We start from the raw sequence: 25,898 nt of genomic DNA, 5'->3' as shown, positions 1-25,898 counted from the left end.
GAGAAAGAATTGGAGGGAAAATTCTGAGGAGCTTGACATTTTGTATTTTGCATAGGTTTGTGTGATGAATGACTACAAATTTTGGTACATTTTAAAGCCCTAAATTTAGCTAAAAGCTTTTTTTTTTTTAATTTTTTTTAAATATACTTCATATAGTTTGATCGATTAAAATAATAAATCATATGGGTTATTTTTTAAAATTAAAATAATATTACAAATTTTAAATAAGAAAAGTAACATGTTTTTGTAAATTTAAATTTTGATGAAGAGACCAAATGAGATGAGAGGTAAGTTTCGTTGTCTCAAAGGAAGATAATTTGGATTACTAACTAAGATCCCTAAATAATCGCTCTTCCCAGTTCCCTCCCTGTTACTGAGGGAATCCTGGTAAGTTTCTTTTCCTTCCACTTATTGATATGCTTAAACTCAGCGGGTAGTCCCGCCTGACCTGGGGTCGCGTCGAGAACATTGTCGTTAGGGACAATGTTAAGATTCTCACTCACTCATAAAGAGGAGGACACAAGCTGAGGTCGAGATATAGTATCAATGTTGAATCAACCACCGTAGTGTCACGACAACAGATGCTGAGGACTCAATTTTAAGCCATCCCGGCACGATGAGGGTAAAATAGTAATAATATAAGCGGATTTAATATATATATATATATATATAGAAAATACATGAAAAGAGAAAAATAGAAAAGAAAATTGTATATGATTGTTTTGTTTGTCTGTTTTCCCTCCCCCGCCCACTTTCTTCTTCTTCCGCTCTTCCCTCTTCTTTTTTCCCTTACAAATTTTCAATTCCTCTTCTTCTCTTCTCTCTCTCTCTCTCGCTCTAAAACCTCTCTCATCTTCTCATTCTCTGAAACCTCAAAGCTCTGAATCCTATGACAAAATGGGCAAGTACATGAACAAATCCAAGATCGCCACCGATATCACAGTCATGGAGGTCTTCTCACAGCCCACCACGACCACTGTCCGCACCAGAGCCGCTTCCAAATCCCTCGCATTGCAGAAACTGCAGAAATCCTCCCTTCCAGACGCCATTCCCGACCTCTCCTTCTCCTATCTCCAGCTCCGCACCCGCCGCCTCGATAAAACCAACAGGTCCATTGGGGCTTCCGCCAAACAGACATCAAAACCTAAGAAGTCTGCTCGCAGTTCCAGTTCCTCCGTGAAAACGACCTCTAATTTGGACTGTGAAAGCCAGATTGTTGGCGTTGAATCTCAGGCTGAGAATTTGGAGTTCGAAATCTCAAGAAGGTACATTTCTGTTCTGTTGCTTCAATCGTGATTCTGAAATTAGTTAAGTGGATTAGTTTTTTTTTTTTCTTTTTTAAAAAAAAAAAATTGGCGAAGATTTCAAAAGTCTTTTGAAGAAGTAAAATATACTAAAGAAAACACACATATATGTATATGCAGATACAGTAGTGTTCAAAACATGCCCTAAAACTTCTGAACTTTCTTCTTCATAAACTTAGGCCTCTCTTTTACCTTCTAGCGGTTCGTGGATTATACATATTCTTTCACATAATTTAATCTTACATGTATCCAAACATTGAAAATTCTTCCTGTTTATTGATTTTGAATTCTGTTCTTGCTGGGATCAAGAATTTAATATGTTTGGGCTGTAGAGCTACCAATTGCATTTATTTTCTGCCATACGTTATTCAAATTTTTCTCTGCCGTAATTTTTGATTTAAATTGGTTTATTGTCCTTTTGCATATGGAAGCTTCAAAAAATTTTGGTAAACCACTCTGTTGCTTTGCAGTTCCTTGCCGAAAGATGTTTTGTTTTTAGTTTACATAAATTTAAATTGTCCTTGATTACTCATTCAAATTTGATAGATTTGGTATGTTCTGTGTATCATCATTTTCAGAAATAGAAAACCAGAAACAAAAACTTTGTCAGTTGTCAATTGGGTCTTCAATATTTTGCTTGATTTTGTTGTTCAATATTTTGCTTGAATTTAAATATCATTCGAGTCTTTTCCTCCTCCAATATTAAAATACTTTAGCCAATATAAACTAAACTGTTAAGGTACCTACTCCTTTATTTAACGTCAAAGCTTCAAATATTCCCATTTCTAACTATTTTGTACTACAATTACAAAGGAAGTTGTAATTATGTATTTGCCACCATAGATTCGGAGAAACAAAAACATATTAATAGATAAGAACATAATACAGCCAATTTCCAAAAAGAAAAAAAGTAAAATAGCTTGATACCTTAAATCGATCAAGACATCATAATTTAGATAAATCATCTTACCTATTTTTCCTGAACCCTTCTTTTTTCCTTTCTTTATCATGATATTAGTTGAAAAGAGATTCAATTTAAAAGTTTTATGATATTGTGTTATTAGAAACAATTATTTGGTATTCAGAAAATCCATAAAGGCAATGACGTTATATTCATTTGCAATGACATATCATTTTCACGGGGCCTAGATATGTCCCGGAACACGTATCATGGGATGCCTCTGTGTTGATGATGCTTTCTCTAGCTAACAAGCAGTTATTACAACTTTTTCTTTTGGTATTCTGCTGCTGCCAGTTGACACTGATTTTGTCCTATTAGATTCATTGCTTCTTTGCCACTAACTTTATGTTTTTTTTTTTTTTTTTACTCTGTATATCTAAGAGCTAGCATGAATGAGGAATGTATATACAGGCCCCTTGGTGATAATTTTGGCCCCTTGGTGATAATTTTAACTTCGGTTTTTCTTTTTCTTTTATGAACTACTGTTTTAGCTTTTAAAAAAAGTAAGATTATTTATTGTAGTTGTTTATTTTATTTTGGTTTTGAGTATTAAATTACCAAGTTAGTCTCTTTTGTTTGTGTGAAGTTCAGTCCTTTCAATTTGGTCTTATGATTTGGTTAAATCTCTCAAAAGCCTTTGGCATTACTACAAAAAAAAAAAATGTTTTGATGGTAATAGTCATGGGCATTTTTGAAAGACAACTAAATTTTATGGACGAAATTGAAAGTTTTAAAGCTAGAGAGATCAAATTGAAATCAAACTTAAACTATAAAGACTAAGACAATAATTCTACCTTTTATGTTTTACTTCAAAAAAAATGTGGCTAGAATTTAACAATGTTTTCCAAAAGTAAATTTGAGTCAAATGGATCACAAGCATAGATGGTTATTATTTAAGAACAAAAAACTAAGATCAAAATCCTTATGAACATGGGCCTTCATTGTTTGTGGATTTAAAATGACATTCAATTCCTTTGTACTGTACAGGGGTGCAAGTGAAAGCACGGCGGACAACCTGCAAAGAACCGTCACACCAGCACAAGAGATTGAGGAGTTCTTTGCCACTGCAGAGCACCAGCAACGGAGATCATTTATTGACAAGTATTTATTCTGCTCAAAATACTTCCTCTATAACGATTGAAGTTTTTGACTTAACATAATCTAAAACTGAGATGGTCTTCCCTGTTTAGTGTTAGTATTGAGAATACGATAGATGCGAGCAGAGTGGAAGCATTTGATGGTTGTGGAAAAACTTTCTTACAAGCCCCCCCTGAATGATTGTGTATAGGTACAATTATGATATTGTAAACGACAAGCCTCTCGATGGACGATACGAATGGGTGGAACTGATGCCTTGAGCTTCTCGAGAAAAGGCGGGAGGCCATTGCCAAGGAAGTGGTGGGAAGAGGGAAGAGGGAAGAGGGAAGATTGAAGACAGCCCCAGCTGGGAAGAGGTATGATGATACTACCAAACTATCTGTTGTGTGTGTGGAGAGAGGCTGGAAAATTTGCAGAGATGAGTATGAAAAAGGCAGTGTCCTTTGTGGAAAAAGTAGGAGTGAACACAAAGGGTGGGGGGGTCCTTGGGAAGGCCACACTGCTCACCTGCTATCCATAGGGTCCCATGGGGTCTGTTCTCAGCTCTGCCTTTTTAACTTTCCTCTTTTGCCTGTTTTTTTATTTTTTATTTTTCAAAAGAAAAAAAAGAGCCTGAGATGTTGCGTGTTGATTGCATAGGATGCCAGTCTGAAGTAGTTCCTTTTTTTATCTCATCTATCTTTCAACAACATTTCATTTTCAGATGTAATGTTTATCTTTCACATTTTCCCCTCTTCTCACTCTCATCCTACATTCTCTTTAATTCACTCTCTCCTCTCTTTCCTCTCTTTTAATGAACATGTTTTTAAGAACTACGATCCTCTGCAATTGTATCATATTGTCCACTTTGAGTATAAGCTCTCGTGACGATAATATTATATCGTTACTTTGAGTGTAAGCTCTCGTGGCTTTCTTTTTTGTTTCCCCAAAATATTTTGTACTAGGAGATAGAGATTCTAACAAAAATAAAATTTAAGATATATGTTGGTTTCTTTTTTTTTTTTTTTTTTTTTAAAGCAGAAATTAGGCATTAAAATTATGTAGCAGAGAAAAAAAAAATTTTTTTTTTTAAATGCCATGTTAGGCTAAAAAAATTAGAGAACAGAAAAGTTTTGTTCCTTTTCTAATTAAAAGCACTTTTAAAAGAGCATTTAATTAATTTTCTTTCTAGAAGCACTTATTTAAAAAAACATCTTTTTGGCAACCATTTATTTAAATAAAGGTATTACTTGCTTTAATATACTCCAATTTTAAATTAAAAAAAAAAAAAAAGTATAAATAAATAAATATATATATATATATATTATAAAGAATTTAAAAGGAGAAAAAACAAAAATGAAAGCAATAAGATATAAAAGGACAAAAGGGCAAATAATGAAAAAAAAAGAAAGTGTGAAATTAGTAAATTGGCAATGATGGAGATATGAATGAGCATTGAATGGACAGTACATTGGTAGACCACATAATTGGATTCTCCATCTTTGCCTTTCTACTTCCCCTTTCTCCACAATAATAATTTCTCACCATTTCTTTTTTTATTTATTTAATATTACTTATATTATATTATATATATTTTTGTTATTTAATCTAATTGGGCCTGGAAATAATATGGGCTTTTGTGAGTCGCAAGGCCCAAATTTAAAAAAGGGTACAATGGTCTGTTATTATATAAACTTCATTAATTACAAAGTCAATATATTAATAATTAACAACTTTATCAAAATTAAACCTTTTAATAATATTTAAAATTTAACTGAAAAAATATTGTATAATAAAGGATAAATAATAATAATAATAAAGTATATATTTCAAATTAGTCCCTACAATTTTCATAATCAAATTCTTAGCCCCTCAATTTTAAAATGTTTTAATTGTTTCTCCAAAATTTGAACTAATTCCATCAAGGAAAGTTTAATAGCATAGCAAAATAATAATAATAATAATAATAATAATAATAATAATAATATATATATATATATATATATATATATTCATGCCAGGTGGGCTCAGCTTTATAAAGCAACAAACTTCAATTCATTTCCCTCTACTCGTTTGGCCAAAAAAGCCAAAAACATATGAAGGAGGAAAACCGACGTATCCCGGAATTGGAAAAAATGAGTCCCCTTTCATTTCAAACCGAATCTCAGATTTCTCCTGAATCCGCCATTGGAGGGGACCCAGAACCTCAAATCTTCCATTACGAGCCTGAATTCAGTTCCGAAGACGATCATGACGAGTACGTTGTTCTGACGGACTGGAACAACACGAAGAAAAAGAACAAGAAGAAGAACCAGATCTTGCTTGAGGGCTTTGTGGAGGCTTCAGATGAGGAAAATTTGACGAGGACGAAGAGTTTGACGGATGACGATCTCGAGGAGCTCAAGGGGTGTGTGGATCTAGGGTTTGCGTTTTGCTATGACGAGATTCCTGAGCTCTGTAACACCTTGCCGGCGCTCGAGCTCTGTTATTCGATGAGCCAGAAATTTATGGACGACCACCAGAAGGTTCCGGAACATTCTCCGCCCGAGTCGGTGGATTCGGGGTCCAGTCCGATTCCGAATTGGAAGATCTCTAGTCCTGGTGAGCGATTCGATTCGATTCCTATTCTCGATATTGATTGGAAAAATTGGTAGTGTTTAGAAGGAAGTTGGTGTTTATGCATGGAAATTTGAAAAGAAATTCTCTCTGTGTGTGCTTTCCTGATAGTTTTTGAATTTTTAGTCTTCCGCTCATATTTTGAATTGTTGGTTTAGGTTGAATATGAGTGAGTTTGTTTATATTGGGTTTTGAAATTGTTCTCTGTTCAGGTGATCATCCAGAAGATGTTAAAGCGAGGCTCAAATATTGGGCGCAAGCGGTGGCTTGTACTGTTAGATTATGCAACTAAAGGAGCCTGCAAAATTGAGAGACTGTTGTGAATGGAGATTTTTCTAGATTGTTAAAGAAGATGGCATGGATCTTCTACTTGAGTTCGTGCTTTGCAATCATAAAATTTTCCATTTGTGGGCAGAGATGATTTATTCTGAAACTGTCTTTGTTTGGTCTGATTTCGATGATGGATGAAGAAAGAAGAAGAGGAAGAAGAAGAAGAACGTCTCAGGTTTTAGATCAGCCAATGATTCATTGGAGTTAAGAGTCTAATTCAATTCTTTAAGGTTAAGATATTAATAAATTGTAATAAGTAGAACATTGAGAAAGCATTATATTTCTTTCAAATTTTGGTTGCCTGTCTCTGATTATGTTTGCTGCTCTGTTAATTTGATGATTTTGCAATTCCAATCTTAGTTAGTTGAGTGGCTTTTATGCAGTGGTGGGAGCCCCATCAAAGCTTCACCAACAGCCTTTTGCTTCACACCTCTGCACATGCTGCTGAGGTACCTAACCTAACTGTAAAACAAAATACCATAATGGTTCTTTTGATGTTCCATTTTTTTGGTCTTGTTTCATATTTTTCTGACTTCCCGAGTGCTAACCAATGCCAGATATTGTGCTAACTATTTCTGTTCAGCCCACAAATATGGCTGGATGAATACGGGTTTGCTCGATGTCGCTGGGAGAGGTGTGGGAGAACTGCCTACTTCATCTGGGTTTATGATTGTTTTGCATCTTGAACTTGGAGGCATTTTCTAGCTTTGTATCATGAATGATAGTTTCTTGTTCATTTAGTTGGTTCTTCCTGAGTGCTAACTATTTCTTTCGATCCACACGCATGTCTGGATGAGTACCCGTTTGCCTTGCCAGATGTAGTTGGATGGATGACTGCCTTGTCTTGAATTTATGATTGGTTTGCATCTTGAATTTGGAGGTGTTCTCTTGTTCTTGATTGAGATGATCATTTGTTGTAAATTGTAGTACATGACTGACAACGATCGATGTGTTCTCTTCTTCTGGATTGAGATGGTCATTTGTTATAAATTGTAAGTACATGACTGGCAACGATCAATCGATCGTTTTTACTTTTGTTCCTTTCGTTCGTTTAGTTCTTACTTTTGTGGCTTACCGAGTGCTAACTATCTCTTGTCGGTCCACACATATGGCTGGATGAATGAATACCCATTTGTCCCATGGTGTTGGGATCGATGGGGGAAAACTGCCTATTTCATCTCCACATCAAATGAATTCCATCTTGAACTTGAAGATGCTTTCTGGTTTTGTATGCTGACTGATGGTTTGTTGTAATGACATGACTGGAAAACGATCAATCGATCGGTTGTTTTTTACTTCTTCCCCTCGGTTTGTTCTCATCTCTGGTTTATGGAAAGAGCAACAGATTCTTCCAAACATGTCCAATGTCTTTTAGGTTCTATCACGTGATACAGGGAAATGGAGAACTGCACAGCGGACAATAAAGATGATGAACACTACCACACATCCCAAGTGAGGCGAGGCTTTTTGTAGGCCATGTATGAGATTGAGGGGAACAAAGCTGAAAGAAACGGTTCATTTATGCAATCCTTGCTGTGTGATAGTGTACTAAAAGCTTATTCTTGTCGGGTTTTCTACGTTCTATTTTTAAGACGATTATCTTTCAGTTTTGGGAGCTAGCTAAGCTTGAATGTCCACCTTTGAACGACGTTCGTTTAATGATTGATTTATTAGGATATTCTGTAATTTTATTGTCGGGTTATGTTATACGTTTCTGCTTGTTCTACTAGACGGCTTTCAAAAGTTTGTTCCATATAAATTATGTCTTTTTGAAGGTGTTTTGATTGAATGTAGTGAGTGATGTGTTTTCTGTGGAGGGAATAAGGGAATAATTCTTTGGATAATTCCTTTTTGAGAATGATAGTTCATTTCTATTAAGAGTTGGCCAATCTTATTTTGAATGGGAAAGGACAAAAAAAAAAAGGCAATCATATTAATAAAATATGTCATTCTTATTTTAATTATTCTCATTATTTTAATCTCTATCATCATCTTGGGGTTAGAGGGGCTTAAACTCTCAACCTTATCTCAGGATAACTCTTTAAAGTTACGAGTCTTGCTACTACCCCCTTAGTGTGATATTTGGTATGTATCATCGATCGAGAGATTAAATGTTCGAATCAATGAGTGAACTTGAAAAAATATCAGAAATAAAAAATAAAAAATAAAAAAATTAAATGGAGTGAAAGAGGCTCAAACTCTTGACCTCAAGAGACTCTTTAAGGTACGGTCTCATGCTAGTGCTAGTCAAGAGACTTATGCGCTACCCAACTGCGCCTCCACCATGCCAGTGCTAGTCAAGAGACTTATGCACTACCCAACTAGAATGATCGAGATTAAATGTTTGAAAAAATAAAATATTAAAATTTGACCGAAGAATAATAATAATAATAAAAAAAATGAGTAAAAGGCCCAATAAGCATAGTCAATCCACGGCTACTCCATCCAAAAATGATTTGGGGTGAGAGAGGCTCGAACTCTCGACCTCAGGATAACTCAGAAGCTATGAGACCTACGCGCTAGCCAACTGCGCCACCACCCCTTGATGTGCCATTGTTATGTTTTAATTAAATAATCTATTACAGCTAAAATATCATGATTCTAAATCTTAAATTTTGTATCCAATAAATTTTTAAAATTTTAATTTACAAGATATTTCTAAATAAATTTAGAATTACTATGAATTATATTCATAAGTATAGTGACCTAAAATTAATTAATTAAAATTTATAATCAATTACTAATCACTTGAAATTAATAAAATGTTAAAATATAAGAATTAAATTGAAAGTTTTGGATGAGTAAGGACTAAATTTTTGTGAAAATAATGGGGAATAAAATATATATATTTTTTGAAGAAAAATAAAACAAAAGAAAAAAGAAAAAGTAAATTTAAGTGATGAAAAAAAGGAAAAGGAAGTCAAGAACACAGGGGCCTATTGGGTTGTTTGGTTTCTTGTACGCTTCCTTGGAAGAGTAAAAATGGTGTTTCCTCTGCTTACGATTTGAAGTTTCAGAACCTTAGGGCCAAGTCCACACCCTTCCGGAGCCCCTGGAGCTTGAACAACCGTCGACGATGGCCACCGCCGCCATCGGTACTTCACGCCCTTTCACTGTCTTGCTCTTTGTAATCATCAACTTACTTTCCAGCACCATCCTCGGCGGAGGCGGCGGCGTCTATGCTGATAATGGCGTGTTCAGCGTCAAATACAAGTATGCCGGACGGGAACGTTCTCTTAGTACTCTTAAGGCGCACGACATCAACCGTCAGCTTCGATTTCTTGCCGGCGTCGATATTCCCCTCGGTGGCTCTGGCCGGCCTGATGCCGTCGGGTAAGTGGAATCGTTTTTGTAATTTTTTTTTTCGGTGTTGTATGTGTCGATTGTGTTGTGGTTTTAATTGAAGGGTTCACTTTGTTTTCAGACTTTACTATGCCAAAATTGGAATCGGGACTCCTCCCAAGAACTATTATGTTCAAGTGGATACAGGGAGTGACATTGTGTGGGTGAATTGTATTCAGTGTAAGGAGTGTCCGAGGAGAAGCTCTCTGGGGGTATTGTTTTAGTAAATGTCTTGTTATTTTTAGCATGTTGTTTTTACTCTCGATTGATGTTGCGAAGGGGTTAATTGGAGTGTTTTTCCTTTGGCATCAGATGGAACTCACTACGTATGATTTGGAGCAATCCACTACTGGAAAATTGGTTTCTTGTGATGAACAATTTTGCTTGGAGGTGAATGGGGGTCCACTCTCAGGCTGCACTGCTAATATGTCCTGTCCATATCTTCAGATATATGGTGATGGGAGCTCGACTGCTGGAATCTTTGTCAAGGACTATGTTCAATATGATCGGGTTTCTGGAGACCTTGAGACTACAGCTGCTAATGGAAGTATCAAGTTTGGGTGAGTTGTTTTTATACTGCTTTTATGTACTCTATCGTGTAGCTCCAACTCAGTTTAGGGGAGTGATGAACGTGGGAGGTAACTTAATAGTCTGGAAAGATGAAGAAGCTATAGAGAGACTACCATACATCAATATCCTCTTAAACTTTGTCCCTTGCAAAGCTCAAAATAATGGGAGTCTTTGCGTAAAGAAAAAATGAACTCGAGAATGGCTGTCCAAGGGGAGTGCAAAATGCCCTTGTTCCTACAAGTTGAATACTGAGTATGGTATTCAAGCCATATTATTAGGCTACCAGCAGTCAGTGGAAGGAAAAAAGAGAATTTGGCACAATTTGAGATATCCACAGCCAGATGATAAGTGGAGCTTCCTTTGCCCCACCCCCACCATCCTACGTTAAGCCTCCTTATTTTGTGCAAATTAAAAATCTCCAGAAGATTCTTATCATAGTCTATGCACAAAAGGAAAATTTTCTTGTTAAGGAGACTAGAGGCAAATTTATTGTATGATGAAGGTACCCAAGTTTCACAGTGGTGACTTGTTGCTATGGTCATTTATGTACTGGCGAAGCTAAGAATGGAACACACCTTCCATCAGTCATTTATCTAAATCGTCCTCTAGTTCATTCTTGTGCTGAAATGACTATGCTTAATGAAAATGCTGAGCTGGAAGGTGGAGGGTTTGGACTGGAGGAAGAGGGCCCTTGTTGAAGACGTGGTTATTCAACAAAGTCTTGATTTGGTTAGCCTTAAAGAAACAAAATAGCACAACATGGACCGGAGGTTGGTTAAATTGATTTGGAGTTTCCACATTGCTTGGATGTCCTTTGAACATTGGAGTATCAAGAGATTCATGTTGTTTTTATAGGGTGCCCCTCTTTTGAATGTTCTTGTGGCTATGGAGGGTGATTTTATCTACCTTGCTATTTTGGTTGTCTACTCTTTTGGAATTAAAGGGTATGGTCCTAACTCTTTACATTTTTAGGAAGGTGTGTTGAAGAGAGATTGAATACCTCTCTCATCTTCATTGGGATGCTTTCTCCGATTGCCTGTGGAGATTTTTATATGCCAAAAGAGTGATGAAAAAATATCCCAGTTCTTCATGGGAGAAGGGATTGTCATTCATGGGGCCTTAACCCTTATGAGGGCTTCTCTGCCTATTCTTTCTTTAGTTGCTTGTTTAATCTTTCTCCTTATAGTGAGTCAGTGTTCTTAGCCCTATGGAAGGTGAAAATTTCAAAGAAGGTTGAGTTCTTTGTTTGATAGGTCATTCACGAAAGAGTGAACAAGTTAGATAAAATCTTGAGGAAGTTGTTCTTGTTGGTAGGGCCATTTGTTGCATTTTTCTGTTGGAGAGTGGAGGAAGATCTGGTCCGTATCCTTTGGAATTTTCAGTATGGTTAGGTTAGAGTTATTTTTTTGCAGCTTTTGGTTTGTAGGGTGTCAGACATAGAGAGTACAGGGAGATGATTGAGGTGTTCTTCATCCATCCACTGTTTAAGGAGAAGGGGAGATTTATGGCATGTCGGGGTTGTGGGTTTGTGGGGGAAAAGGAACAATAGAACCTTTAGGGTAGTATGGAGGAGCTGTGTAATGTTTGGTCCCTTGCTAGGCTCAATATTTCTATTTAACCTCGACATTGAAGGCTTTTTGCAATTATTTAAGGTCTTATTTTGCTGGAGTGAAGTTCCTTTCTTTAACGGAATTCCCTTTTGTGGGCTTGGATTCTTGCGTCACCCTTGTATTCTTGAATTTTTTCCTCAATAAAAGTTTGGTATTTCATTAAGAAAAACGTAGGTCATCGGTCAAGGATGAAATGTGTTATTTTACCAAATTTGATGTACAGTGAGAAAATTGAAATCTACGAATTCTGATTGCAATTATCAATGTCTAAGAGAAGCCAATTGCCACATTGTAGCTTTTGTCAACCTTGGCCTTCTGAGTTCCTGTCCTATTAATCTCTTAATCATTTCACTCAGAGCCACTTCTTTTAAACGTTTCTTATAATTATTTTTTTAATTTAATTATTCCTTTTTGGTAGATGTGGTGCTAGACAATCTGGGGATTTAGGTTCGTCTGGTGAAGAAGCACTTGATGGGATACTTGGTTTCGGAAAATCAAATTCATCTATTATTTCACAACTAGCCTCCTCAAGAAAAGTGAAGAAGATGTTTGCTCATTGCCTAGACGGAATAAATGGGGGTGGTATCTTTGCGATGGGACATGTTGTGCAGCCAAAAGTTATCATGACTCCGTTGGTACCAAATCAGTATGTAATTTGCTTTTTTAGCTCTCAATTGTTGCTTTTACTTATTGTTTGGTTTTCGTCTTTTTCCTATCTGTAGATTTTAATTGGTTTCTGTGGTCCTTGCATTAATTTGTTGGTTTTAGTTCTGCGAGTTTTATAAATAAAAACTTATGCAAAATGATATAAGATATTGTTTCAATGAAGCATAATAGTAGAGTTATTAAAATCTAATTTGAAAATGTTATGCTATTAAAGTAAAAATTTATGCTTTTGTTCTCCCTTTATAATTATTTGCAATGTACTTTTTTACTACTTTCTTATTCACTTCTTTTTGGAGTTTTTTACCTTTGAGCATTAGTCTCGTTTTATTTCCTTAACAAAAATTCATTTTTTTGGCAAGCCCAAAACTAATTTGTACAGTGCCATTGTTTTGTTAATTTTTGTGAAGCTTGTATAGTACACGACCTCAAATTGGAGTCGTCTTGACAAGTTATTTTGTAATTATTCCACTTTCTTCATCAACTTAGATTGGAAGGTTTCTATGTAGACTTTCTATTGGGGGAGTGACACCTTGTCCCTTTGCCCACTAGGTTGCTTGTTTCACTTTTTGTTAATGAAGTGATTTCCGTTTTTTATCCAGTCAATGATAAGATATGTCTTATTGTTATTTGTTTTTTGGTTGTTGAGTGCTTTCGACTACATTGAAAAATATGAATATTGATTATTTATGATTCAGAACCATAACTTTTTGCACTACTTGTGACTTCTTCTGTTGATAGCTTATTATGATTACCTTCTCTTTATTATGTATGTGATTTTTATCTTTGATTAATATCCTGTCATTAAATTCTAGGCCACATTACAATGTTAATATGACGGGAGTACAAGTTGGTCGTGTCATGTTAAATATTTCTGCTGATGTATTTGAGGCGGGAGACAGAAAAGGGACGATCATTGATAGTGGCACAACTTTGGCATATCTTCCGGAATTGATTTACGAGCCATTAGTGACCATGGTACGTGATAATTTCAGAGCTCCATCCATTTCAGAACTTTATTACAAATGTGAGATGACCATATTTGATTCTGTTGATTCTGGTAGATACTCTCACGGCAACACAATTTGGAAGTTCAAACCATTCATGGAGAATATAAATGTTTTCAGTACTCAAGAAGGTATGGAGCATTCTGAATCTGATGCTTGTAATTTTTTTGAAGTTCTTTAGGTGAAATTCTGTCTTTTTTTTAAACAGGTCAAAACAGAAGATTTTTCTTGATTAGTGTATTATTATATAAAAAAAGAAAAAACCCAAACAAAAACTTAAAGAGTGATGTTATCATTTGACCCAGAAACGAAATCAGCGAGATAGATCTCATCATCAGTGTACGAGTCATTGAATATTTTACGGGAAGGAAAGATCCTTAGTTTTTTTTAGCAAATTGTCTTTATTGCTGTCTTGGTGTACATGCACCTCCTTCTTTTCCGTTTTTTTTTTTTTTTTTTTTTTTTTTTTTTTTTGCAACTCCTTGGCATGGACTTTTGTCTCTCTTTTGTAAATTTCAGAGATCATTGAAATTTATTTCTATTATGAAATAGATATGCATGTATATATAATATATTTAGCCGAAGAACCAAGTAGGTGATCTTTTCCTATGCAACAGTTCTCTTGATATGTCTGCTTATTTTTGCTGGAAAGTTTGCCTATAGCATTTTTGGCTCAGCTCTCTACTGAGATTTAGTTATTACGTATTGTATTTGACCTGTATATTGATGGTGCTGTGTTGCTTTATTTGGTATATTGTTCTTTGCAGTGTCGATGATGGATTTCCTCCAGTTACTTTCCATTTCGAGAATTCACTCTTGTTGAAGGTTTATCCTCATGAATATCTATTCCAACATGTAAGTATGCTGGACTTGCGCTTCTGTATGTACTGACTACTAACCCTTGACCTTACTGCAAGAATAGGCGGTTTTCTGTTTCTTTTTTCTTTTTTTATTTTTTGAAACAAGAATGGGTGCAGTTCTTCTAGACCCATAATGTATATCAACGTTTTATGATCCAACTGATAGTACTGGTTTTTAGACTGCAATCTTTCTCTATCTTAGGACTTTTTGACACTGCTATTAATCAATTTGTGGTCTTGTCCTCATCTCTCATGAGATTTAGATGAGATTTTATTATTATGAATTTATTTACCTAGTGAACTTCACTATTTTCCATATCATTCATCCTATTTTACGTTCGAAAATTAATGTTTCGTACTATTGAAAAATAAAATGAAATGACATTGCGAGCAGAACAGTCTTGATGGGCCAGTCCTTTACAGTATTGCTTTCTAGACCAGATAGACATTTTTATCTACAAGAACTATTGTTTGGTACTTTTCTATTTTAGTTTTATTTAATGTAGTCCTTACATATTTTTGTCAATAGTAGTCAAGTGGGCTTGCTAAAGACGAATGTGTTGTCGTGCTTCTTGGGTTGTCTAAGACCTTGTATTTGCTTTTTACGCTAAGATGCTTTTGAACCCAAATAGTTTACTTTGTAGAGTTTGTCATATGTACTGAAATTTTGTTTTCTAATCGGGTTATTTGTCTCGGAGTGGTCGAATGAGTTGGTTTACTAATATAGACTTTCACAGGAGGGCTTGTGGTGTATTGGTTGGCAAAACAGTGGGATGCAATCTAGGGATAGGAAGAACGTTACCCTCTTTGGAGGTAAACTCCATAATTTGTCCGTCTGAATATTAGTTCATGTCTTAAAATGCTAATTCGCCTGCTATTGGCAAGAGGGCATGCTAACTTTTAGTATATCCATAATCCCTCATTCTTCTGTTGATTGTACAAGTTGTTTATTCAGGCAGTGTGCTATTAAGAGCTCTTGTTTACTGAGAACTTTATGGGTTAAAAATCATGCCATTAACGAAAAAAAAACTAAATGCTGCTTCTATACTGTTCTCTTTCTTGATGATATTACCTAGGTTTTTTTTCTGTTGCTATGACGAAGGCCAAGCTGATATTTGATATATTCTTAGAATATTACAATTAAAACAAGGGGTGAGGATTCAAACCTACTATCTATATAGGGAGAGTAATTAAATGCTGTGACTAATTTGTTCTTTGGTTGACCAAGTTAATATTTCTACTGGGTTCTACCTCAATGCTTCCTCTCGTTTGTTGGAGAAACGTGAAAGCATGTCGAACTCTTACCGGGTGTTACATATAATGGTACGAAATGTAATAATCAGTCCTTATAACACTTGACCATGGAAATAAAATGGTGTCGAGAAAGGATGTAGAGCGTATAAGTATTTGTAAGCGTATGTGTAAATGTGATTATCCATGACTTGTCGTGTGTCAACTCTTAGTTCCTACTGAATAGTGGATGGCTTTCTTTCCTTTCATCATGAAACTTTCATATATGTGTTAAATTAATTTAGCAAAAGGCGTATGACTGCTCTTATTTTCTTTGTTCTCATTTTCCTGTCATTTAGGCCTTCATTTATATCTCTTTTGCTTGCAGATTTAGTGCTTTCAAATAAGCTAGTTTTATACGATCTCGAGAACCAAACAATCGGGTGGACCGAATACAACTGTGAGTACAAAGTTTTTGCTTCATTGTTTTCGAAGTTATCGTTATCGTTGCATGTCATTACATGGTTTTTTTGCTCTTTTTTTTTCTCCCCAATATTTGCTGTATGTTATCTGAACTTCAGTGCTGGTCCTCAATTTTTTTATGATCGTCCTTTTTGTCTTAAAGAAACTCAAAACCCGAGTTTGAATCTTTAAATGTTAAAAGAGACCGATTTGAAGCGTAAATAATATCTCTTATGTCGTTTACTAACTAAACAAACATTTGTGACATCTTTGATAAGAAATTAATGTATGAATATCTGAGATTGTAGTTGATTTTTCAGGTTCTTCAAGCATCAAAGTGCAAGATGAACAAACCGGAACAGTTCATTTAGTTGGTTCACATTACATTTCTTCAGCGTACAGATTGAATACCAAATGGGCTGTGATGTTGCTATTCCTAATCTTGGTGATGCACTGGTCAGCTCATTTGAGATGCCTCGGCTAACACAAAATCCCAACAGCAAGCAGGCCCTACAGGTAATATTTTTAGAACAGACAGAATCAAGTATAGAGAATTCCTTAAAACGTTGAACTCATCTCAGTTGTGTATAATGAAGAGAGAGAGAAAAAGAAAAGGGAAGAGAGAGAATTTCTCTTTCAAAGTTGCTTATGAAATCTATCATCTCTGATTGATTTGTGTTTAGATTTGTAGAATTGAGTTGGCTATGTCTGCAAAAAGATCCGCAGACCCTCTTCAGCAGTATAGTTTCTGGTCCTAAAAATAGGAGGGCAGGTTGCCTTGTGGTGAACCCCAAGGGTAAAAATGTCAGAAATATTTATTCTTCTTGGAGCCATTGTTCATATTGCTCTCAAATTTCCATGTTTGAGAAGCTTTTTTTACTTGTATTTTTTTAGTTAGGGGTATTAATGTAATTTTATATCGCTAGAATATCATTTTTTTTTTTTTAATGAAATTTTCAAACTTTGAGTTTATTTTTTAAACCAATTCCATTCCAAACTAATGGTAAGAATATTATTAAATGTTTTTAAAGTATCAAGTTATCGAGTATTTTTATTAATTTAATTTTTAATTCGATGATATTTTTATTAACATCCTAAATGGTTCATTCTATTTTATGCATGTGCATCATGATTCTATTTTTTTTTTTCTTTTAAATATAAAAGTTTAATTTTGATTGTTTTGAAAGTTTCAATTTAATTTTTTTTTTTTTTTATCTTGATAAGTATTACTAAAATTAAAATTAGAGTTCTTATATGGATATATACCAAATTATTATTTATTGAGTTTTAACTAAATAATTAGGCTCCATTAAAAATTACTAGGACTAAATCGAAAATAAGCTTAAGTGTACGTGAAACGATATTTAAAGGTATAGATATTTGTCTATCAGGGTGTAAGGCGAGGAATTATTTTAAATTTTCATTTCCTTCACCTATTTCAATTTAAATCCCTTTTAAATTTTTATTTTATTTTCGCGGGGATTTGATGATAATTATTTATTCATATTTTTAACAAATTATTAAATTTGGATGGATAATTTTTATTTTAAATAAAAAGAATATAAAATATTATAATAAATTTAATAATATTTCCTAAAAATATATATAATATAAAGTTTTATAAACATAATTTATTAGAATTTAAATTTCAATATTATAACAAAAATCTTCCACTGGGTTGCACGAGTGAACGAGTTAATTATATATAATATATATATATATATATATATAATTTATTTTGTATTAATTAATTTTGGGATGTCAACAAGTGACTTCCGCCATTATCTGTTTCGCGGTCTTTAATATTCAAAGACGAGTTTCTAAAATTATTTATTTGGAGTATTAATTTGGATGAGGAAAGAGAGCGAGAGAAAGAGAGAAAAAACAGGATCAATTTCGGAGTTTTAACTTCGGGAATATGAACGAATCACAAGAATTTGGTCGAGGAGATCGTTGATGTTCTTCCTGATGAAGAACTGAACAACAATTTGTCAAATTGTAGATTCTGTTCTTCTTCTCGAAACGCCAACTATTTCTTAGTAAATCCATATGTGCATTCTCAGGTGAAGTACCTTTTGAAGATCATAGAATTGCATTTCGTTTTTTTTTTTTTTTCTTTTTGGTTCTGTCGTTTTGAACTTTTCGGTGATTAATCATTGCCTTTGGTCGGTTTGTCGTTTCTTTTCACTGTCGCCGCCTCCATCGGGTTTCGATCTCCTCTGTTTTCCGCGTTTATTTTGCTCGTCGGAGGAAACTTATGTCTAATCCTTGAGTTTTTGTCGCATTGTTATGTTGATAATTGCATCGATGTGATTGCTTTCCTGCGTGATTGAATCACTGTCTATGTGCTACATCGGCAGGTTTTGTGTAGGGATCATCACTGAGCAATTTGGAAGTGTCTGAAGAGGATTTCTATCGGTTTGCTGATTGAAATTTATCGCAATCATCAAATTGAAAGGTTGACGACGGTGGATTGCGTCGTTCTGAGTGTTTGGTAGGTCTGGAGTGCTTTCTAAACGTTGTCAGGGCCCTCGGGATGGGATCATGTTTCTCTGGGGAGCGCAAGAACCGAAAGATCGTTTATTCTGAGATCGCTTCCACTTCTCATAATGATGCCGTTTTTACCCGAAAGAGCTCCAGGAGGAAGATTACGAGAAGAGGTTGTCCCGTTGATGACGCTACAAGGGAGATGTCGCTTCATCGAGTTCCTGGCCGGATGTTTTTGAATGGATCAACTGATAATGCGACGCTCTTTACTAGGCAAGGCAAGAAAGGCGTTAATCAGGACGCTATGATTGTCTGGGAGGTTTGATTCGTTCTCTCAAATTTTGTTGATAATTTGGTGCCATTGCATGTGAATTTTGATGGTATATCCTTTTTCTGTTGAATGTTCAATATCCACGTTATGTAGAGTATTTCTGTTCTTCGTGTTTCAGGAACTACACATTTTAGAGATGTGGATTTGGTCGAACATCCTCTATTCTTGACGAGAATAGCATGTGAAGTTAGGGTCAAAATTTATGATATCTTCCTTTTAAGTTCTTCATGGGTAATATTAAAGGATCAGTCTTGAGATACCACTTTCCAAAATATATATATAAGAAACATGTTTGTTTTTCTCTCTGCGCTCCACCCTTAACTGTTATCAAATTTGTGGTAGTGCTGTACTCACTTTTTTAGTTTTAGTTTTTGTTTGGAGTTGATGTTATTTTTCTCTTTTCCTTCTAATGTAACTGTATATTTTTGTTATCCTATTTTCGTTATCAGGTATTAAGTTTTGCATTGATGTGATTATCGCTAATAGTTCGGTTTAGAAGTAATAAACGAACCCGCTTTGCAAGTTGAATTGTAGATATATATTGTTGTTTAAAAGTGAATTTTGTGCTCTGTGAGATCTTATTTTTCTGCATTTATGTTTTGATATGTTTTTTTGTTTCCTCTGAATAATGGCCTCTCTTCTTTAGAATTTTGGTTCAAAAGAAGATGCAACCTTTTGCGGAGTCTTTGATGGACACGGTCCCTTTGGCCATATGGTTGCAAAGAAAGTCAGAGATTCTCTTCCTCTAAAACTGAGTGCTCAGTGGGAATTGGACGCTACCAGAGGGAATGGGCAAACTGAGGCGAGATGTCGAGTCTCTCCACCAACGCTGATTAACAAGGACTCTGAAATCTCTCATTGTGATCTTGCTCGTCAGGACGGTTACAATGACATGTATGTCAACTTGAAAGAGTCTTTTCTAAAGGCTTTTAAGGTGATGGACAAGGAGCTTAAACTACATCCTCATATTGATTGCTTTTCCAGTGGTACAACATCAGTTGCTTTGGTCAAACAGGTGTTAATTTACGTCTCGTTATTTTCGATACTGTTGAAAAGTGCAGTTAATATATGTGGTTTGATCTTTTCTTTTTTTTTACCCTTCTTGTGATAAACAGGGTCGGGATCTTATCATCGGAAATGTCGGGGACTCGAGGGCTGTATTAGGTACCAGAGATAAATCTAACTCTCTCATTGCAGTTCAGCTGACTGTGGACCTCAAGCCAAATCTTCCAAGTATGCCTTTATTCTCACTCTCCCTGTAACTATGAATATATCTTTCCGTATTCCTAACTTGTCTGAAGGAAATGCAAACACTTTCCAGTTGATTAGAGAGTTCGGTAAACTCTCCTCTCCTTCTGGAACACTCTAATAGACAAAAAGCATAAAAATAATGAAAACCTTCCCTCTCTACTTATATACTTCCTCCCCTAACTGAAAATCCCTTTCATCGACCCCTGGTGGTCCCTCGCTCATGTCACAGCCTTTCTAAGTAACTTGTTGACTCTGCAATTCATTTATTGCCTCTCCTTGCATATTGATGGAATTGGGGGCCTAACAGATACTTGTCGGCACCTTTAAGAAATCACTTCATTTTTCAAGTGAGCATGTGTCCGACAATCGGGCTGATGAATACACGATATTCATTGGTTGGACGGAATAAAATGTTAAACCATCCATGCCTTAAGGGACCATCGGGAGTATTGGTGGAAGAGCATTTGCTATCAGTTTTCTCTGATGAATTGATGCTAATAATTGATATGAATTGAACATTTCCTTTTCGCTGAAATCTGTAGAAACAATATGCCATTACCTCATGAGCACTAACATTATTGTAAAGAACTGTTGATCACGTCCATAGAATTCTCTGTTGATTTTGGAATTTTGATTCCTCCTCTGAATAAGGGAACGAAGTGGTTCTGTTGACATGTTCTTAAACTTCGTAACCTGGACTCCTTGAGGCCAGCACCCTTTTTTTTTCCTGCTTTTGAGTTGGCTGATTATATGATGGTTACAGTGACTTCTAAAATTTATGTAAAGGGTGGATACACTATTTCATTATATGGAATAGTAGTAAGCAGCTCAGTCTGTATTCCTTGTTCTCTTCTTTTCCTACTTTTGGCTTGTCGTGGCTTGAGCTTTCCTGTTTGCAAAAGAGTTACCAACATAAAGCAGGTTTATCATTTACTAATTTACTCAAGTCCTAGGTTATTTTTGTTTATTCGTTTGTTTTTGGTGTAATGGTGTGGCGATCATCATAAAAATACCTTCCACTATTGATGGTTCAGGATCTCAAATAGAAAGTTCGTGCAAGAGTATTGTTTGTCTGTGTGTATAAAACCTTCTGTTTCTTCCTTCAATAGGGGAAGCTGAAAGGATCAGACTTTGCAAAGGAAGAATCTTTGCTCTTCAAAGTGAGCCTCAGATTTTTCGGGTTTGGCTTCCCAACAGTGATTGTCCTGGTCTTGCTATGGCCAGAGCCTTTGGAGATTTCTGTTTAAAAGACTTTGGCTTGATAGCCGTTCCTGACGTTTCTTATTATCATCTTTCGGAGAAAGATGAATTTGTGGTACTGGCTACAGATGGGGTAAGATGTCTAACCATTAACGTAGTGTCAATATTTTGATCATTTGCAGATTTTCATTGATCATTAGCTTTTTATATCACATTCCTTTCCTTTTCCTCATCCTCTCCGCGAGATCCAATTGTGAACCTGACTTGTCATTCAAAGGCATCCCCCTATGTATTCTAATCTTTTTCATTACTTATTCCCTTTCGCAGGTTTGGGATGTTCTCTCAAATGAAGAGGTTGTGGCAACTGTTGCATCTTCTCCAAGATCCTCTGCAGCTCGTAACCTTGTGGATTCAGCTACTCGAGCATGGAGATGTAAGTACCCTGCTGCCAAGGTGGATGATTGTGCTGTAGTCTGCCTGTTCCTGAACTCTAGTGAGACCGCTACAGCGATACCTAAAGAGCAGGTAGAAGCATTCAGAAATTCTAACATCCAGACTAATATGAAGTCTAAGAAATCGAAATTATAGATTTTGTCGTCGAAATATTCGAGGAACTCTGTTTCTTACAATTGGATTTTGTTTCAGGAGTTCACTGAGGAAATGGAAACTAAGTTCTCTTAACTCAGCTTTGGTCGCTATCCTCTCTACCAAAACCTTTGATTGCTGCTTCAGGCGCGTTTCGTCGAAATAAAAGATCTTCATTTCTATGATTATGGTCATTTTCCCTGTTCATCCTGTAAATCGTGATTGATATATATAGTTTTTTCCTTTTTGTCTTCTCTCTCCTTTTTATAGAAGAGAGATTTGATGGAAGCCTTGATTGATTCTTGTTCATCTCTCAGAAATAATATTATGTATAGATAGATAAAAGCTCTTTTTCCTCAACGTCTCTTTGGTTTACATTTGTTTTCAGTATTGAAATAAGGTAGAAGGAGGGCTTTGGAGGAGTTTTTAGAAAGAAACAAAATGGAAAATGGATGGAATATTATGCATGTATGCATGTATATGTTTAAATTAAACTTTAAACTTCAAACTAATTAAATTTTAGTAAGGGAAGAAATAGTAGTTAACAAAAAAGCACATAAAATCAAGCTTACATTATTGGTAAGAGCAATAATACTGAAAAAGTGGACAACAGTGCTCAAAGTCCTAAGATCCCAATGCAAAATGAGAAACATCTGAGAAAAATCACAAGGATCTTTCAATCAAGGAAGCTGCAAAAAATGGGGGTTTCTCTAATGAAAATATCCAAGAACCTGACCACCAACATTCCTTTTTATTGCCTCTTCATGATCCAAGATGCCTTCTGGAGTAGTAATCACAACATAACCCCACTGTAGAGCCAAGAGAGAGAGAGTAAAATATTTGGTTAATATAAACGAGAACTATCACCATTTATGGGGAAGATTGAATGGCGAATCGACTCGGATTTGAATGAAATATATATTAGTCAAAACACCTGACGTGTTGGAAGCGTTCGTATTCTGTAAGCTTCAATTTCCTTTGCCTTGATGTCCTGCCTGTGGGTGAGAGCCTTGCAATCCTTGATCCTACCTTGCAGCTCAACTGTTATCCTTCCAACTCGTTGTGGATCATGAACTTGAAAGTCATTGATATATCCTATATATAAAATTTGACGACTCCATAAATGAGATGCTTACAGAGTAGGATCACTAATACAAAATTATTGACAGTGATAATAACATTAAAGAACAAGCTATAGGCTAGGTCAATCCTCCTTTCTTTTCTTAAACAAGAAATGAAACTTTTCTTTGATGAATGAAAAGAGACTAAAGCACAAGCAAAACTGCAGAAGGGAATGAAACAAGAATAAACAAAGAATACAATGGGAAATCAAATACCAAAAAAATTGAAGAGACGACCCAACAAAAGCCTTCGAAAGAGTACATGTCAAAGAAGGATCCAATGAAAACGTGACAACCAAGTATCGGATAAAAAATCAACTCCCAGCAATGAGGGAGCGTCTGCCAAGAACAAAACAAAAGATCACATTCATGGCTGCACAAGAACCAAGACCACTGAGAAAAAAAAAAAAAAAAAACTCAGCACACCAACCAACCAGAAAGCTCCTCAAGCACCACCACCGAAAATAAAACCTTATGCACACCAACCAAAAGAAAAAAAAAGATCCCTATGCCTAACAACTGAAAGCAATGGTCTCAAGCAAACTTATGAATAGGAATGGAGAGATCGAAAATCACTCCAAAGAAACTTCCTTCCTCTATAATCATGCAGCTCCTCAAGCACCCACCGAACATAAAACCTTGCGCACAATCAGTAGACTTGGTTTTCATTTCAATCGATTGTTCCTCAGTCTTTAACAAAGCATAAAGATGTTTAAAAGTTGAAGGATCTGATCTTGGCTTGAATAGAGGTACAAAAGGCATTGAAATCATTTGGCAAACCATTCATGATGCATATAAGCATTTCTTAATCATCAACAGTCATTCTGATATTAGCAGGACAGTCCTTAAGATCTTAAGCACGTTGGCCATGCAAATCAATCAACTCATTAGACTTCTTGTTTCGGGTTTGTAGAGAAGATCACTATTTAATAATATGGAATTGAGACCAAAAAAAAAAAAAAAAACTTGGTCTCAAGGAAAACCGAAGTGTCACGAGATGTGACAGCCAACAACCAGCGACAATAGAGGGAGACATCATTGAATTGATGAGAGCCCTGATCACAAGATCTTGAGCGATCCAATCGCCATACTGTGGATTGATATTTGTGGCAAGCTTGCCATCATCATCCCAAAGAAACTAAGATGGAATTGGGCAAGATCCGTCAATAAACCCAGATAATTTATGAGCCCGAAAGATAGGTAAGATCTGATGATGCCAAAGAGACAAATTGATGGAGTCGAGTTTGATAGGCACGAGATTACAAACATTTGACAGAAGACGAATGAGGAGAGAATTTCGATTGAGGATAGAATCGGTGGTAGTGGGAATGGTAGCAGTGTGGAAGAAGAAGGTGAAACGATCAATAATACTCTTGCGTATTATTAATGGACACTTCAACATGTTTATAAGAGTAATTAAGCTCGACAATATAGAGGAACATAATGAACATTACTAACAACAATTTGTTTCAAACAGAAACTAATTACTACATGATAAAGCACAATACAAGTACATATAACATCAACCATGAAGAAAAAAAAGATACAAAATGATTACAAAAAAAGCTCAACATGAAGGCAATGGCAATATGAATCTGTCAATTGCAGGCACTGGAGCAGAAATACCATGTAATTAATAAGGCCTAACAATACTGTAAAATCCAAGTTAGTCCCGCACCCAGAAAGCTAAGAGAAACGTAAGTTTTACCATGATCTTTCATGACTTTAAGGAAGGAAGACATAACAGAAGAAATGGGTTTCAGTTCCACCGTAGCTTTTCCCCTCCTCTCAGCATTGACAATCGCTCTTAATGCATCGTTCAATATCCTCCTACCCATATCTTAGAGTACACGAAAAGTCACAAATCCTGAGACCAAATTTCCTCTATCATGGCGTTTTCCTACGTTACCGATAAAATTCTGACACAAGACTCGTGGAGAAGAAATTTCGAAATGGAAATTGATAGTGATGTTACCTGCGACCTATTTGAACCGGTGAGGCAGAATAGAAAACGACGGCGCGTTTGGCTCAGCCCTAACTCGAGATACAACTCCGAACTGCGGTGGAAGAAATGGAGGCGGTGAGGCAGAAGAGGAAACGACGGCGCGGTTGGCTCAGCCCTAACTCGAGATACGACTCCGAACTGCGGTGGAAAGAAATGGAGGCAATTTCCAGATGTGGGGGCAATTTTCAAAACTATAAAATTTGGAAAAATAGTCCTTTTTTATTTATTCCAATTTTACCCTTCATTTTAAATTTTTTTTAATGAGTTTTATTGTAAAATTTCATTTTAAAAAAATTACTATATGCTTTTAACAATTCAAAATTAATAATATTTCATACATTTTGATGTTCATTTTTTTTTTTGGGTTAAAATTTGTGAATTGCCTAAACATTTAAGCCTTTTTTGCCCTAAGAGCGATTGGTCGTGGGGTTATTTAGATTAGGTGATTAAAGAAAGCTTGGGTCCAATGGGCTAGGACTCGATTGCTCATGGATTCGCCAACCTAGGCTCAATCGAACCCAAACTCGCCTCCCAAAGAACATATGGCTTTAGTCATTCCTCTTCTAGTAATTATCTTCGAGATATATTTCATAGAGCTTAATTTTATTCTAACACTTTATATAGTGTTTACATTTTATGGATAAAATATATTTTTTTAAAATTTTAGCTAAATTAAAATTTGAGGACTAAAATTAAAGGTTATATTAAAATTTCTATTGAAAATATACATTTTTTGAAAGCAAAATAATTAGACAATTAAATATGAAATTCTTAAATTTAAAATTTAAAAATTTGAATGTTAAATGTTTGAAATATCTATTTTAGTTCTTAAATTTTAAAACCATATTCAAATTAAAAAATTATTAAAATAATATCAGCTCCAAAT

The 25,898-nt window shown here is 35.4% G+C and overlaps 5 protein-coding genes and 1 non-coding gene across 22 annotated transcripts; 4 read left to right on the top strand and 2 right to left on the bottom strand.

Annotated features, from left to right (window-relative positions):
• The first annotated feature begins 733 nt into the window (after nt 1-733).
• LOC111778965 (cyclin-dependent kinase inhibitor 3) lies at nt 734-3,920 on the top strand. Its single transcript, XM_023658980.2, has 3 exons — nt 734-1,265; nt 3,253-3,366; nt 3,554-3,920. Exons 1-3 carry the CDS (start codon nt 898-900, stop codon nt 3,621-3,623), a joined length of 552 nt encoding a protein of 183 aa, XP_023514748.2. The 5' UTR covers nt 734-897; the 3' UTR covers nt 3,624-3,920.
• A 1,501-nt stretch (nt 3,921-5,421) lies between these two features.
• LOC111779030 (uncharacterized) lies at nt 5,422-8,014 on the top strand. 13 transcript variants are annotated; one of them, XM_087118836.1, is made up of 5 exons: nt 5,422-5,943; nt 6,171-6,737; nt 6,872-6,922; nt 7,216-7,280; nt 7,502-8,014. In XM_087118836.1, the coding sequence occupies exons 1-2, from the start codon at nt 5,439-5,441 to the stop codon at nt 6,248-6,250; spliced, it is 585 nt and encodes a 194-aa protein (XP_086974962.1). In that variant the 5' UTR covers nt 5,422-5,438; the 3' UTR covers nt 6,251-6,737; nt 6,872-6,922; nt 7,216-7,280; nt 7,502-8,014. The 13 variants fall into 13 exon arrangements, with proteins under 13 accessions (XP_086974962.1, XP_086974960.1, XP_086974963.1 ...); XM_087118834.1 differs by having other exon boundaries at nt 6,872-7,280; nt 7,502-7,596; nt 7,683-8,014; XM_087118837.1 differs by having other exon boundaries at nt 6,846-6,922.
• A 731-nt stretch (nt 8,015-8,745) lies between these two features.
• On the bottom strand, nt 8,746-8,830 carry TRNAM-CAU (transfer RNA methionine (anticodon CAU)). Its single transcript is given in 2 exon segments — nt 8,746-8,781; nt 8,793-8,830. It is a non-coding gene; the product is annotated as a tRNA-Met (tRNA).
• A 376-nt stretch (nt 8,831-9,206) lies between these two features.
• LOC111779026 (Eukaryotic aspartyl protease family protein) lies at nt 9,207-17,004 on the top strand. 3 transcript variants are annotated; one of them, XM_023659057.2, is made up of 11 exons: nt 9,207-9,621; nt 9,713-9,842; nt 9,943-10,190; nt 12,229-12,456; nt 13,289-13,451; nt 13,538-13,611; nt 14,248-14,335; nt 15,078-15,153; nt 15,959-16,030; nt 16,353-16,548; nt 16,724-17,004. In XM_023659057.2, the coding sequence occupies exons 1-10, from the start codon at nt 9,365-9,367 to the stop codon at nt 16,514-16,516; spliced, it is 1,500 nt and encodes a 499-aa protein (XP_023514825.2). In that variant the 5' UTR covers nt 9,207-9,364; the 3' UTR covers nt 16,517-16,548; nt 16,724-17,004. The 3 variants fall into 3 exon arrangements, 2 of the variants coding, with proteins under 2 accessions (XP_023514825.2, XP_023514824.2); XM_023659056.2 differs by having other exon boundaries at nt 9,208-9,621; nt 16,716-17,004; XR_015413544.1 differs by lacking the exons at nt 15,078-15,153; nt 16,724-17,004 and having other exon boundaries at nt 16,353-16,430.
• An 863-nt stretch (nt 17,005-17,867) lies between these two features.
• On the top strand, nt 17,868-22,246 carry LOC111779027 (putative protein phosphatase 2C 33). The gene is made up of 7 exons (XM_023659058.2): nt 17,868-18,095; nt 18,393-18,838; nt 19,497-19,865; nt 19,966-20,083; nt 21,211-21,434; nt 21,629-21,826; nt 21,947-22,246. The coding sequence occupies exons 2-7, from the start codon at nt 18,569-18,571 to the stop codon at nt 21,980-21,982; spliced, it is 1,215 nt and encodes a 404-aa protein (XP_023514826.1). The 5' UTR covers nt 17,868-18,095; nt 18,393-18,568; the 3' UTR covers nt 21,983-22,246.
• A 129-nt stretch (nt 22,247-22,375) lies between these two features.
• On the bottom strand, nt 22,376-25,176 carry LOC111779032 (small ribosomal subunit protein uS8mz-like). 3 transcript variants are annotated; one of them, XM_023659076.2, is made up of 4 exons: nt 24,983-25,176; nt 24,716-24,907; nt 22,821-22,981; nt 22,376-22,695 (listed from the first exon to the last, which is right to left on the bottom strand). In XM_023659076.2, exons 2-4 carry the CDS (start codon nt 24,843-24,845, stop codon nt 22,597-22,599), a joined length of 390 nt encoding a protein of 129 aa, XP_023514844.1. In that variant the 5' UTR covers nt 24,846-24,907; nt 24,983-25,176; the 3' UTR covers nt 22,376-22,596. The 3 variants fall into 3 exon arrangements, with proteins under 3 accessions (XP_023514844.1, XP_023514845.1, XP_023514843.1); XM_023659077.2 differs by having other exon boundaries at nt 24,716-24,847; XM_023659075.2 differs by having other exon boundaries at nt 24,716-24,874; nt 24,983-25,174.
• Between the last annotated feature and the right edge of the window lie 722 nt (nt 25,177-25,898).

This window comes from Cucurbita pepo, chromosome 17 (genome assembly GCF_057944985.1).
Source record: "Cucurbita pepo subsp. pepo isolate OVF chromosome 17, ASM5794498v1, whole genome shotgun sequence".
Classification (NCBI taxonomy): domain Eukaryota; kingdom Viridiplantae; phylum Streptophyta; class Magnoliopsida; order Cucurbitales; family Cucurbitaceae; genus Cucurbita; species Cucurbita pepo.
This window is presented reverse-complemented; position numbering and strand designations above follow the sequence as displayed.